A 14,314-nucleotide genomic window follows, 5' to 3' on the forward strand; every position below is an offset into this window, starting at 1 on the left:
TAGAACAGTGCTTGATGCATAGTATTCTATCGCTCAATCGATCATATTTATTGAGTCCTTACAGTGTGGACAGCACTGTGCCAAGCACTTGAGAGAGAACAATATAACAGAGTTGGAAGACAAGTTCTCTGCCCACAAGCAGCTTACAGTTTACTGTTTATAGTCAGCATTTCAATATCACAATTATTATTATTATCATCAGCATTATTCTATCATCCTTAACCCAACTGGGACCTTTCGTGGAAGCAACCCTGGTACCTGCCATTGAGGTCTAAGCTTGGCTCCTTCTCTGATGAGTCCAGCTCTGGCCCTGCTCAGAGGCCCAGGCTGAGCAGGAGACAGTCGGGTCAACCTCTGGCCTGACAGGGCAGCTCACATTCCTCAGCCCTTTACGTCCTGCCCCGTCCCCACCCTACCACAGCCGCTCCTTTGAGTCATTCCCTTGGATGACTGGATGAGCACCTGCGTTCATTCTCCAAGAGCACTCACGTATGTAATCCTTGTACTCTGTTGCTTCTCCTTATCTGGAAATGATTTTATTGTCTGACTCTCCCACTAGATTGCAAGCTCCTTGTGGGCAGGGATTATGTCTACCAACCGCAGTGTCCTCTTTCCAGCTTTTAGTACAGCGCTCCGCATAAAGAAAGCAAACAGTAAATACCGCTGCTTGCAGTCCAGCAGCTGTAATGGCCGAGGTGGGTGGTTTTCCAGCCTGGTTTCTGATCTTTCCATTTTCTATCCAGGCCTCCTGCCCTTCTGCCCGGGGCTGATGGACCACCGGCTGTTTCCAAGTCTCTTTTCTCGTCTTTTGGGTCTGTGATTCGCTTTCGCTTAAGAAAAACCTAGCACATAACTTGAGCAGCACCTTCCTTGCACTAGAGGAGAGCACAGGAATGCTCAATCCCTTAGTTTCCTAGGAGTCAAATTTTATCACTATAACTATCTCTAATGAAACTTATTTCCAAGCCCTAACCAATCAGTGATATTTTTTGAGTGCTTACCATGTGCAGAGCCCTGCGCTAAGCACTTGTGAGAGTACAATACAACAGAGTTGGTAGACGTGTTCTCTGTCCACAACAGGGTAACAGTCTAGAGATGAGTTTACAGGATAGCGCCTGAGCCAATGGCTTTGGTTCTGAGAATAAATTCAACCACATTTTGCCAAGGCCAACTCCTCTGGCCAGTTCCCTGAGGTTCAGGTTATGGACATGAGATTTGATACGTATCCCACGGGCTATTCTGATCTCACTCATTATTTGATCTTGAGGAGCAGGCATCCCAAGGAAAGATATACTCATTTTTCTGGGCGGAGTAGCTTTTGCCCCTCTTTAAAGAGGATACTAACTTCATCAGTCACTTTCACTCCATCCCAACAGAGTCTGAGTTCTGCCTGAAGAAACTACAGCGCTTTTGGAGTTCTTTTATGGTATTTGTTAAGCACTTATTATGTACCAAGCACTGGGATAGATACGTGCTTAGCAGGTCGGACTCAGTCCCTGGCCCACAAGCGGCTCACAGTCTTATTCCCCATTTTACAGGTATCTGAGGCCCAGAGAAGTTGTGACTTGCCCGAAGTCACACAGCAGGTAAGTGGCAGAGCGGGGATTAGAACCCGGGTCCTTGTGACTCCCAGGCCCATGCTCTATCCATTAAGCCATATGTTCACTTTTGGGGGGCAGGCCTTGCAGAAGGGCATCAGTACTTAGGGGCATGGGTGGACAGTGTTTTATCAGTGATATAACAGAAACGATCGACACACGCTGAAGTCCGGGAGCCGGCGGTTCTTCAGAAGATCCGGCCAGCGATAAGTCATTGGTCAGACAGGTTCTTTCCAGGGGGTTCCATGGGCCAGGGTCACAGTCGGGGACATCTTCCTGGGAAGGCCAGCTGTGCAGTCACTTGTGTTTGGGGCACCTCCGGTGATTCCCCCAAGAATAGCCTGACTAATCCCTCAAACCCTTGGTTGCAACCAAGTCTCAAGGAGAGATCCAGTCTGTACATCAAGGGGAGCTATTTGGAAAGAATTACCCCCTCCAGCTCCTTCTCTCCCCCTTCTCCCACCTTAAGTAGGGGACTTGGGCCTACAGCTCTCTTCTCCCCCAAACCTAAGCTCAGTCAATCAATCAATCATCCCATGTAGTTCTCCAATCCCTATCCATTCAGGCATGACTCTGCTACAGAACATAGTCCTGATGACCTGACTGCTCTAATGCTGCCCTGGCTGTGAATTCTCTTAATTATTAAGACTTCTCTTTATGAATTATTCTCTTAATAAGACCAGAACAGCAGGGTTCTAAACTCTCCTAGTGCTAAAGCCACAAGGATCTCCTACCTAAAGTTAAAGACATGCTAAATTATGCGTGTGATCTGGTAACTACTTTGACTCTCTGGCACCTCCGAAAAGCACCTAGATGGGACTCTCCAAGAAAGCACCGGAAGAAGGCCGGGCTAATAGTGTGGTAAGTAAACCATCCACTTTGTTCATTCAATTGTATTTATTGAGCCCTTACTGTGTGCAGAGCACTGTGCTAAGCCCTTCTGTGGCCTCTCTGGATGGGGTGGGAGGGGAGTTCGGCTCCATCTCTTCATCTTCTCCGTCTCAGGGAGTAGTGTTTGCCGAGACCCCAAGTCCTCAATCAAGGGGAAGTCAGCTCCCCACCAAGAATGAGCTGTTGTATTTTTCTAGATCTGCTGGACTATAAGTGAGGCCCATTCTGAGGCAAGCCTACAGCAGACCCAAGCAGACCTGTTCACCCTGGGTATGGTACAAGCCACCCTTGTGATGACTAGTTGGAATCTTTAATAACTACAAAAGTCACATTTTCAGTTTCCAAATAATCCCTTCAGTAACAGGCTGGGCAATCTGAACAGCCAATGGATTCCTTCCTCACATCAGATGGACCTCAGCTGTCCCCACATTCAAATCCCTCCTAAAATCCCACCTCCAAAAATTTCCAAACATCCTGAGCCATATCCCTTCAGCTAACTCTAGCACTTACGAGCTTATTTATACCCTCCTAGCCCTCATTTATATGTGGGTGCTCAATTCATTTACTTTGACCACTCTGTAGTTGTAAATATTTTTATGCTTGTCTCCATCATTAGAGTGTAAGGTTCTTATGGGCAGGAAAAATATCATTTTTTCCCAAGTGCCTAGTACAGTGCCAAGACCAAGTGGCGCTCAATAAATGCTACTCTATCCTGGCTGACACCAGCTGGGCCCCTTGGAGGGCCACGTGGAAGTTGCCCAAGGCTGACCAGGCTGGGGTTAAGCAAGCAAGGGGCAGGAGCTGGGGGACATCTGGGTGAATGCCTGGGTTCCCGCCTTCGGAACTGCAGTACTGCAGCCTTCCTGGCCATTCTTGGGGTGGGGAGGCCTGTCCTTTAATGAATTCTAAATGAAAACAGAAAACGCACGAGTATCGGGATGACAAAACTCAGAGCCAGTCAGACAGATGTCCTTAACTCAAAACTAATAAAAAATGCATTACCTAAAATATCTCTTCAAGAAGACAGGCTTAAAAGAAAAAGTCTCTAAAACCAGAGGCCTCTCTCTATGGGAGAAGCTAAGTGCCACCAGGTTAAAGAAGTCTCCAGGACTCTGAAGACTTTTAAAATGCTCAGATCTCTGATAGCTGAATTATAATTCTGGGAAGCAGAGAAAACCATGGAGGGTGAAACATAGGGAAAAACCTTTTCTGGGAAAGCAAAGCTAATTTCTTGATAGAAGGCTCACCCTCCACCTGCAACATCTTCCCCGACCAAGAATAGTGAACTGACTGGTATAGGTTCTAATAATAATAATAATTTTACTTGTTAAATGCTTACTTAGTTCCAAGCACTGTTCCAAACACTGCGGTAGATACAAGTTAATCAGCTTGGACAGAATCCCGGTCCCACACGGGGCTCACAGTCTAAGTAGGAGGGAGTAGGATTTAACCCCCATTTTGCAGATGAGGAAACTGAGGCACAAAAGCCAAGTGATACAGTAGACAGGTAGAAAAGCTGGGATTAGAATCTAGATCTTCTGACTCCCAAGCCTGGGCTCTTTCCGCTAGGCCATGCTGCTTTTCTAATCTACATCAATCCCAAGATATTTCTGTTAACATTCAGAAGATACTAACTCAACAACAGATACTAATGGAGGGGATGGTGTACGAGTGTGTGTGGATGTGTGTACGTGTTCGTAGATTTTGCTTTGCAAAATCCATAGGATTAGCTGAATAGTTGGGGGGTGAGGTGGGGATGAGCGGGCTGGGGAATGAAGGAGACATGGAATCTGACCAAAGGTAAAAGGAAAGCTCCTTTTATGAGCTAGCAGAAGGACAACTCTGAAAGGGAAAACCTGTACCTTCTAGAAATCCTTCTCATGCTATCTTTACGCACGCACCCACACTCACCCGATGCTCCAGGCTATCCTTCCCAGTCAGTCACTCGGTCAGTGAGAAGCACCTTGGCTTACTGGCTAGAACATGGGCCCGAGAGTCAGACAGACTTGGATTCTAATCCCCGCTCCACCACTTGTCTGCTGCGGTACCTCACTTAACTTCTCTTTCCCTCAATTACCTCATCTCTAAAATGGACTGTGTCCAATCTGAATAGCTTGTATCTACCACAGTACTTAGGACAGTGCCTGGCACATAGTAAGCGCTTAATAAATGCCATAACAAAGGGGGACGAGGGAGGCCATGTCGTGTTCCGGCCCCTGAGGCGGTAGAAAGATGCCTAAGGCCGTGGGCTTCATGCTATTACTGACTTCTACATTTCCCAGAGGTAGGCTAGTCACTTGGGGAGTCACAGTCAATCTTTCAGTCCTCTCAGAGAGGCATTCACATGACTCCAGCAACCTTTCATGAGCCAGTTCATTCATCCATTCAATAGTATTTATTGAGCACTTACTATGTGCAGAGCGCTGTACTAAGTGCTTGGAATGTACAATCTGGCAACAGATAGAGACAGTCCCTGCCCTTTGACGGGCTTACAGTCTAATCGGGGCAGACAGATGGACAAAAGCAAGACAACTTAATCGCAATAAATTGAATCAAGGGGATGTACACCTCATTAACAAAATAAATAGGGTAATAAAAATATATACAAATGAGCACAGTGCTGAGGGGAGGGGGAGAGGGGGAGGAGCAGAGGGAAAGGGGGGGAAGGGGGCTTAGCTGAGGGGAGGTGAAGGGGGGGCCGAGAGGGAGCAGAAGGAAAAGGGGAAGCTCAGTCTGGGAAGGCCGCTTGGAGGAGGTGAGCTCTCAGTAGAGCTTTGAAAAGGGGAAGAGAGTTAATTTGGCGGAGGTGAGGAGGGAGGGCATTCCAGGACAGCGGGAGGACGGGGCCAGGGGTCGACGGCGGGATAGGCGTGAACGGGGGACGGTGAGGAGGTGGACGGCAGAGGAGCGGAGCGTGCGGGGTGGCCGGTAGAAAGAGAGAAGGGAGAGGTAGGAGGGGGCAAGATGATGGAGAGCCTTCAAGCCTAGAGTGAGGAGTTTTTGTTTCCTGCAGAGGTTGATAGGCAACCACTGGAGGATTTGAAGGAGGGGAGTGACATGCCCAGAGCGTTTCTGCAGGAAGATGATCCAGGCAGCGGAATGAAGAATAGACTGGAGCAGAGAGACAGGAGGAAGGGAGATCAGAGAGAAGGCTGACACAATAATCCAGCCGGGATATTATGAGAGCCTGTATCAGCACGGTAGCCATTTGGATGGAGAGGAAAGGGCGGATCTTGACGATGTTGTGAAGGTGAGACCGACAGGTGTTGGTGACGGATTGGATGTGTGGGGTGAATGAGAGAGCTGAGTCAAGGATGACGCCAAGGTTGCGGGCTTGAGAGACGGGAAGGATGGCCGTACCTGAGACCCAGAGCCAAGTGTCCCGGGCTGCCATAGGCTATAACTGGAGCCAGTGTGTGTGCTGGGCGCCAGTCAGGAATGGAGCCTTTGGAGGCAATATGGCATGTGTGGTGACAGTCCCAGGAGGGGAAATGTATCAAGTGCCGTGGACACCACTGCTCTCCTATTTATGGGAGCAACCGAAGTCTTCCCAAATTAGGAGCTGGGATATGGAGTTCGTTATGGGCAGGGAACATGTCTGCTAATTCTGTTTTATCGTATTCTCCCCAGCACTTAATATAGTGCTCTGAACATAGTAAGTGCTCAATAAATACAACCGATTGATTGATTGAGTCTAACATCCTTTCTGGTCCACAATATTTTAACAGTTGCCATTGCCCACCGAAAACCAAGTTGTCTCTTTTCCAACTCATCCAAAGCTGTGATGTTTCCACGTTCTGTGGTTCCATCCACACCGGGCCCCCAAAGCACCTCCACCTACAGTCCCAGGGCCTGAAGCCCACAGGTCCCGGCACGGTCTGTTACCCTAGTTTTACCTAAACCTTACATGAGACCAATCATGTTTTCTTCCCTAATGCCTGGGTCCTCTTGTTGCTTCACAGTCCATGACAGATTTCATTCCCCAACGGGCAGGAGTCTGAGGAAACATCCAGCAGTTGGGCAGCCCCAGGCTCCCTCGGAGAAAACAAGAGGCTCTCAAGCCTGACTTTCCAGCGGGCTGAGCTGACACTGTTTTCAGCTCCTTCCAGCTCGCTGAAGCCCAAAGGATACCCTTCACCCCATCACAACAGGTGTTTTCACACGAGTTCCTGACATCTCTGGAAGGAAAGACCTCTGGCACACACACGGCTGTTTTCGCATACGTATGTGCACACATCCACACATGTGCAAACACACATACACATAAATATGTCCACATATATCCAAGACACACAAATAGGCCCACACGGAAACTACACTCTCATACATGGAAAGACAAACAAATACACCCATGTATAGGCCCCAAGGCAGGGATTCTGTTGGGGAAGAAGTAAGAGGACATCAGACCAAAAGGACTCCAGGCAGAAAGAGGCAGGGATGGGCAAAAGGTGGGCATGGAGGATAGGCATGGGAGCCCGGAGCCAAATAGCACTGGTCAGACCACCTGCAGACTCACCATTTTCCCTGTGCTGGAAGGAAGGTGAGAACTCTTTGGCAGTGATCCTGGCTATTCGAGCTTCTTCCTGGGCCTTCTGAGCTGCTGTGAGGGCGGCCTCCGCCTTGGCCCGAGAGTGAGAGGTCCTGCAAGTGGGGAGAGGGAAGATGAAGAGTGAATCGATCAATTAATCAGTCAATGGAACTTATTAGCACTTCCTACACGCAGCTCATTTTACTAAGCTCTTGGGAGAGAACAATACAACAGAGTCAGTAGCCATGTTCCCCTTAGCACGGCCTAGTGGATAAACCAGGGGCCTGGGAGTCGGAAAGACCTGGATTCTGATTCTGGCTCCACCACTTATCTGCTGTGTGTGACCTGGGGCAAGTCACTTAACTTCTTCACTTACCTCTTCTGTGAAACGGGGATTAAGACTTTGAGTTCATTCAATAGTATTTATTGAGCACTTACTATGTGCAGAGCACTGTACTAAGCGCTTGGAATGTACAAATCGGCAACAGATAGAGACAGTCCCTGCCCTTTGACGGGCTTACAGTCCATGAGTTTCATGGGGAACATGGACTGCATCCAATCTGATTATCTTGCTCTACCCCAGCACTTGGAACAGTGCCTGATGCATAGTAAGCACTTAACAAATACCATGAAAAATAGAGCAGATCCCACCCAGGGCTCAGAATCTAAGGCGGAGAGACGACAGGTATTGAATCCCCATTTTGCAGATGAGGGAACTGAGGCACAGAGAAGCTAAATGGCTTGTCCAAAGTCACACAGCAGGTATGTGGTGAAGCCAGGATTAGAACCCTCATTCTCAGGCCCAGGCTCTTTCCGCTAGGCTAAACTAATGGTATTTATTGAGCAGTTACTTTGGGCAGAGCACTGTACTAAATGCTTGGGAAAATACAACAGACTTGGTAGACACGTTCCCTGCCCACAGTAAGCTTATAGTCTAGAGAATTCTTGGAGCTAACGAGCCCTCTAGGACCAGTCCACCTGCAGGGCTGGCAGAGAGCATTTTGTCACCTCCTCGGCCGCCTTATCAGCGGAGCAGCACGGCTCAGTGGAAAGAGCCCGGGCTTGGGAGTCAGAGGTCATGGGTTCTAATCCCGACTCCGCCGCTTGCCAGCTGTGTGACTCTGGGCAAGTCACTTAACTTCTCTGCGCCTCAGTTACCTCATCTGTAAAATGGGGATTAAAACTGTGAGCCCCTCTCGGGACAACCTGATTACCTTGTAACGCCCCAGCACTTAGAACAGTGCTTTGCACATAGTAAGTGCTTAACAAATACCATCATTATTACCTCATCCTTCATCCACTAAAGGGTTCAATAAATACAATTGAATCCATTCACGCCCCCACCCTGGACGGCCTTAGGGCTGCTACCAGACCTTGATCCATGGTGACCGAGGAGCGAACCTGTTGCGGTTGGGCTCAGAAATGGGCCCGGTTCTCCTTCGAGGGGTTCATGAGCTGGATGCTGTTATTATTATTATTAATAATAATGATAGTGGTATTTGTTCAGCACTTACTATGTGCCAGGCATGTACTAAGCGCTGGGGTGAAGATAAGCAAATCGGGTTGGACACAAGTCTCCATTCTCATTTTACAGATGAGATAACTGAGGCCCAGAGAAGTAAAGTGACTTGCCCAAGGTCACACAGCAGAGAAGTGGCGGAGCTGGGATTCAGAACATAGAGAGTGGTGTCAGTGGAGTGTGGACCACTGGGACACCAGGCCAACCCTGTACGGCCTCCTTCCAGCTTTACACAACCTAAAATGCACCTTCTGTGTGAGACGGAGTAGTGACGCCTCGCCTGTGTCTGACCAGGCTTTTGGAGACCCCACGGCAGCTGATCTATGCCCGTATGGGGCTCTGGATCATCCAACGAAACCCAATTTTGACACATTTCCTTCAAAGGGTTATCGTGGCACGTTCTATTACATGTTTCAGTGGTCTCCTCAGATAATGACTTACCAAGAATGTCCAGTTCTAGAGTGAACCCCCAACCCCCTCAAGAGATTCTCAGCAAGGTGCGTTTGTGAGTCTACCCCATTTTCTGGCGTCTACCGCAAGGCATGTCGCTTCCACTGGCCAAAGTGGACATAAGCCCCCGGAATCTTTCAGCAGGGGCTGATAACCAAGGCACTGTACTCGGATGCTCAAACCATTTTTCTAAACCTTCAGTCTGTTCACACCTCCCTACTCCTCAAAAACTTCCAGTCATTGTCCATCCCTCTCTGCATCAGGCAGAAACACCATACAGTCGGCTTTAAGGTGCTCCATTAGCTCTCTTCCTCTGACTCATCCACTCTCTTCTCTCATTACACTCCAGTTTTCATGCTTTGTTGCCCTCATCTTTACCCACTCACTGTGTTTTGTTCTCCTGCCGCTGATCTTTTGCTCGCTTCTTCCCCCTTCACATCATCCTCATCATCAGTGTTATTTATTGAGTGCTTCCTGTGTGCACAGCACTGTACTAAGCATTCGCATCCAGCAGAACACTGCTCTCCCTATTTTCATACCGCCTTCAGGAAGCCATCACTGATTAACCTTTCACCTCCTCACATATACATAACTTTACGTTCTATTGCTTCCTCCCACCTGTAATTTACTTTAGTTCCTGTCTCTCCTGAGGGCAGGGCTCATGTCTACTAATTTTATCGCACTCACCCAAGTGCTTAGTGTAGTGCTCTGCACACAGGAGGCATCCAATAAATATGATTGATTGATAGAATGGTGGATTAATAGAGAAGGTCCCTGGAATGGCCACTTGGTAGGTCTACATCAAAAAGAAACCACAATCAAATCAGTCCCGAAGCCAATGAGATAATTCTCCCTCGGCAGAGCTTTTTAGACTAACCTAGGACCTTTTCCTGAGCAGGCTAAGTGCTTTAGAGACATTGGAATCGTTATACATTTGTGGAGTCAGATGATTCCCCAGGGCTCTAGTCACTTCCTGGCTCTGAGGTGTCTTTGGAAGTTTCATTAACTCTTTCAGGTCACTAATTACTGTTTCCAACAACTATAGCAGCCTAGCGGCCTCACCCATAGCAGGAAACTTTATATGGCAGAATTGGGTTCATGAAGTGTGCTCACTGTGCAGGTGGTGGGCTTAGGTCCTGCTTTAAGAATTTAAATTATTTTCCTCTGAGGGAGGGGGACGGCAGGAATTTATGTTTCTCAAAAAGATTAATGGACAGGACCCAATTAACCTAGCAAAGTCAAGGAAACTTTGGGGATAAACAGGAAACTTAACCCTCCCTTACACATCTTCCCCCTGAACTGTCTTGCCTCCCTTCCCGATATGATTAATAACAACAATAATGATGATAATAATAATAATTGTGGTATTTGTTAAGTGCTTACTATGTGTCAAGCACTGGGGTTCACAGTCTAAGTAGGAGGGAGAACATTTATTAAATCTCCATTTTGCAGATGAGGCAACTGAGGCCCAGAGAAGTGATGTCACTTGCCCAGGGTCATACAACAGACAAGTGGCTGAACTGGGATTAGAACCCAGGTCTCCTGACTCCCAGGCCTGTACTCTTTCACCGACTGGCCAGGGGAAAGCCTTAAAGGCCAAAGCTATGGGACCTAATCTACCTCAGACCATTTCCTAAAGGGGAAAGCGCCTCTCAAGGAAACCGTATTAGAGCCGTGTGACTTTGGCAGGGTCAAAAACACTGAAACTTCTAACTCCTCAAGGTGGAAAGGCCATAGGAGAACCAACCTACTCGTTAGACCTACAACACCATCTCATTTTGGGATTACCCAAATAGACGACAACAGCAGAAGTCACACCCAGAGGCAGAGAGCTGAAGAAAAAAGGCTGAACAAATATAAAATTCATACATATCACCCACACATACACACACGTCCTGGATTTATCAATTGCCTCAGACTGGTGGACACTCATGATACATTTAGTGATTTCCCAAGGATGTTGGATCTGATGGGGCTCAGAGAGAACCCCACCACAATCAGAAACTATCAAGAGCATCTGAAAGACCCTGATCCAAGGACCCCGAGGGCTAGCCCATCTTCCTCACATTCCAGAAAGCAGCCCCGGGGCCCCCAGAATATCCATCTCCTCCAAGCTATCACGGTGACTAGTATCTGCTTAATTCCATGTCTTGTCTTGTCTTATACCCGTCCCCGACCCATAGCGACTCCACGGATACATCTCTCCCGGAACGCCCCACCTCCACCTGCAATTGTTCCGGTAGGGTATAAGGAGAGTTTTCATGGTAAAAATACGGAAGTCCTTTACCATTGCCTGGTTCAAGATTTTGCTCATTATGACATAGAATTATCATGATCACTACTGACTGCTTTACCAGGAGCTGAGGGGGTCAATTGCCTTTGAGCCATCTGGATCCTGACTGAACCTAGTCACTAGATCAAGAAGCTAAAAACTCAACGTAAATCTCCCCTTCTATTTTTTAAACACTATCAGAACAAATGGTTCCAACACAACAGTTACGGAGTGCTGTTCTATTGGGTTCTGTCCTCCAGAATTCTAAAGTCACCCTATTTTCCATATAAATGTACAGGGAGGGCTCGACTCTCCTTCATAAGCAACAGTAATCAGTGTTAGAGGTTTAAGCCCCAGCAGCTTCAAGTCTATCCCCAATCCCTCCAATGTTCTCCTAGGCCATAGTACACTTGGCCCACAATAGAGGAGGCTCTCTTCAGGCTCCTGCCATTACCCAGCGCCTCCCTATCACCTATGTCCACTGAAAACATTTTTTGGTTTTTCCTCGTCTGTTGTTTAAGCAGCCTGGCCTACTAGCTAGAGCATGGGCCTGGAAATCAGAAGGACCTGGGTTCTAATCCCAACTCTGTCACTTGTCTGCTGTGTGGCCTTGGGCGAATTACTCAACCCCTCTGTGCCTCAGTTACCTCAACTGAAAAACGGGGATTGAGGCCGTGAGTCCCAAGTGGGACGTGGACTATGTGCAACCTGATCATCTTGTATCTAGCCCAGCACTTTATACAGTGCCCGACACAAGCAGCACGTCACAGTGGAGAGAGCACGAGCCTGGGAGTCAGAATGTCATGCGTTCTAATCCCGGCTCTGCCACTTGTCTGCTGTGTGACCTTGGGCAAGTCACTTTACTTCTCGGTGCTTCAGTTGCCTCATTTGTAAAATGGGGATTGAGACTGTAAGCCCTAAGTGGGACAGGGACTCTGTCCAACCCGATCAGCTTCTATCTACCCCAGTGCTTAGTACAAGGCCTGTCACATAGTAAGCACTTAACAAATACCATAATTATTATAACTACATAGTAGGCACTTAAATAACTTTCAAAAAATCCACACCATTTCTTCCCTTCTTTAATGTGGATAATTGAGAGTTGAAGGATTCATTATTGGTCCTGAACAGATCCACTCCTTCCCCCTGCTGGCCTTTACCAGACAGTCTCACTTCTACTATCTTCACTAGCAACTCAGTGGGATTGTAATCAATCAATCAAATTCACTGAACGATTACTGTGTACAGAGGACTATACTAAGCGCTTGGTAGAGTACAATAGAACAGATTTGGTAAACATGTTCCCTGCCCCCACTTTACCAAGCACTTAATACAGTGTTTTGCACGTAATAAGTGCTTAATAAATACTACTGATTGGTTAAAGATTGATTCTAGGTGGCCTGGTTCTGTAAGATGCAGAGTCAGGGGCTTCTCACTATCCTCAGCCTAAAAGATTATGTTGAAATTTGCTTTTTCAACACTCACGTAAGTTACATCTAAATGCACAGAGCTGGAGAGAAAGAGAATGAAAGAAAATTAAAATTCATACCTATACACACCCACGCAGACACACACGTCCTTATAGGTAGGCTCCCTCTACACCTCCAGAGCCATGTACAAACGTCGGTCTGTACTGCTCTGTACATATAGTATATATGCTCTGCTCCTGTTTCCTCTCATTAGAGAAATTTTGGCCATTTGGTACTGAGCTAAATCCAGACACTTTCACAACATATGCTTCCATTTTTGTTCTGAACCTGCTGGGAACAAAAACAAAACCGCCCTCTCGTGTAGTCCTGCTTTTCTGAGGCTCCTGTAATTGCCTGAATGAGGAAAGGGAGGGTTGGCAGAGCAGCAAGTACACAGCAGGATAAATTCCCACGAGAGCTCAGCCTGGCCTGAGAGGCGGGAAGAGGAAGAGAAATCCACTGGCTTCCACCATGCTGTTCAAGGGCGACTGCAGCTGTACACTGGGCCCTGAAGCCCCTGAGCATTTGGGGAGGCCAAAATCACCTCTTCTCCTTCACTCCACCTAGCCAATCACATTTAGTAGGCAAGGGATTGATGGCAACCCCAGAACCCGGGCTTGGGGAAAATGGGTGGGGACTGGGGACTGTTTTGGCACCGAGTCCCCACAGAGGGCTAATCTCTAATGGAAAGAGTTTAGGTCTGGGTGTCAGAATGCCTAGGTTCTAATCCCGGCTCTACCACCTGTGTGCCGTGTGACCTTGGATGATTCACTTCACTTCTCTGTGCCTCAGTTACCTGATCTGTAAAATGGGAGTTGAGCCTGTGAGCCCCACGTGGGACAAGGGACTGTATCCAACCCGATTTGTCCATCCCAGCGCTTAGTACGGTGCCTGGCACATAGTAAGTGTTTAACAAATACCATAATTATTATCATTATTTGCCTGTTTGTGACTTTAAGTGAGTCACTTAACTTCCTTTTGCCTCAGTTTCCTAATCTGTAAAATGAGGATTCAACACCTGTTCTCCCCCTACGTAAACTGTGAGTCCACCATGGCACAGGGACTGTGTCCAATTGGCATATACTGTATCTACACAGAGCTTAGTACAGTGCTTGGCACACAGCATTTAATACAATGATTATTGTTGCTGTTGCTATTGTTGCTATTATTTTTTTAAATGGTTTATGTAAAGCGCTTACTCTGTGCCAGGCACCGTACTAAGTGCCGGGGTAGATAGATGCCAGTCAGGTTGGATACAGTTCATGACCCACAAGGAGCCCATATTCTTAATCCCCATTTTACAGATGAGATAACTGAGGTACAGAGAAGTGAAGTGACTCACCTAAGGTCAAACAGCAGTCAAAAGGCAGAGCCAGGATTAGAACCCAAGGCCTTCTGACTCCAAGGCCCATGCCATAGCTGCAACGCTGCTTCTATTATTATTATCATTATTATTATTGTTGTTATTATCCACAACAGACATTTGCAGTTTTTGCCATCAAATTCAGTAGGGACCTTTGAAATTCTCTCTTTCATCCTATAGGGAATGTTCATTCATTCAACAGTATTTATTGAGTGCTTACTATG

The 14,314-nt window shown here is 47.4% G+C and overlaps 1 protein-coding gene across 2 annotated transcripts in view; it reads right to left on the reverse strand.

The window, feature by feature from the left end:
* The window catches only part of JPH3 (junctophilin 3), a 113,632-nt gene that overhangs the window by 12,882 nt on the left and 86,436 nt on the right, over positions 1-14,314 (reverse strand). For both annotated transcript variants that reach the window (XM_003431402.5, XM_039913521.1), the window contains one exon: positions 7,006-7,130. In XM_003431402.5, the coding sequence (XP_003431450.3) occupies positions 7,006-7,130 (125 nt within the window). The remainder of the gene's footprint in view (positions 1-7,005; positions 7,131-14,314) is intronic.

This window comes from Ornithorhynchus anatinus, chromosome 11, assembly GCF_004115215.2.
Source record: "Ornithorhynchus anatinus isolate Pmale09 chromosome 11, mOrnAna1.pri.v4, whole genome shotgun sequence".
In the NCBI taxonomy this organism is placed as follows: Eukaryota; Metazoa; Chordata; class Mammalia; order Monotremata; family Ornithorhynchidae; genus Ornithorhynchus; species Ornithorhynchus anatinus.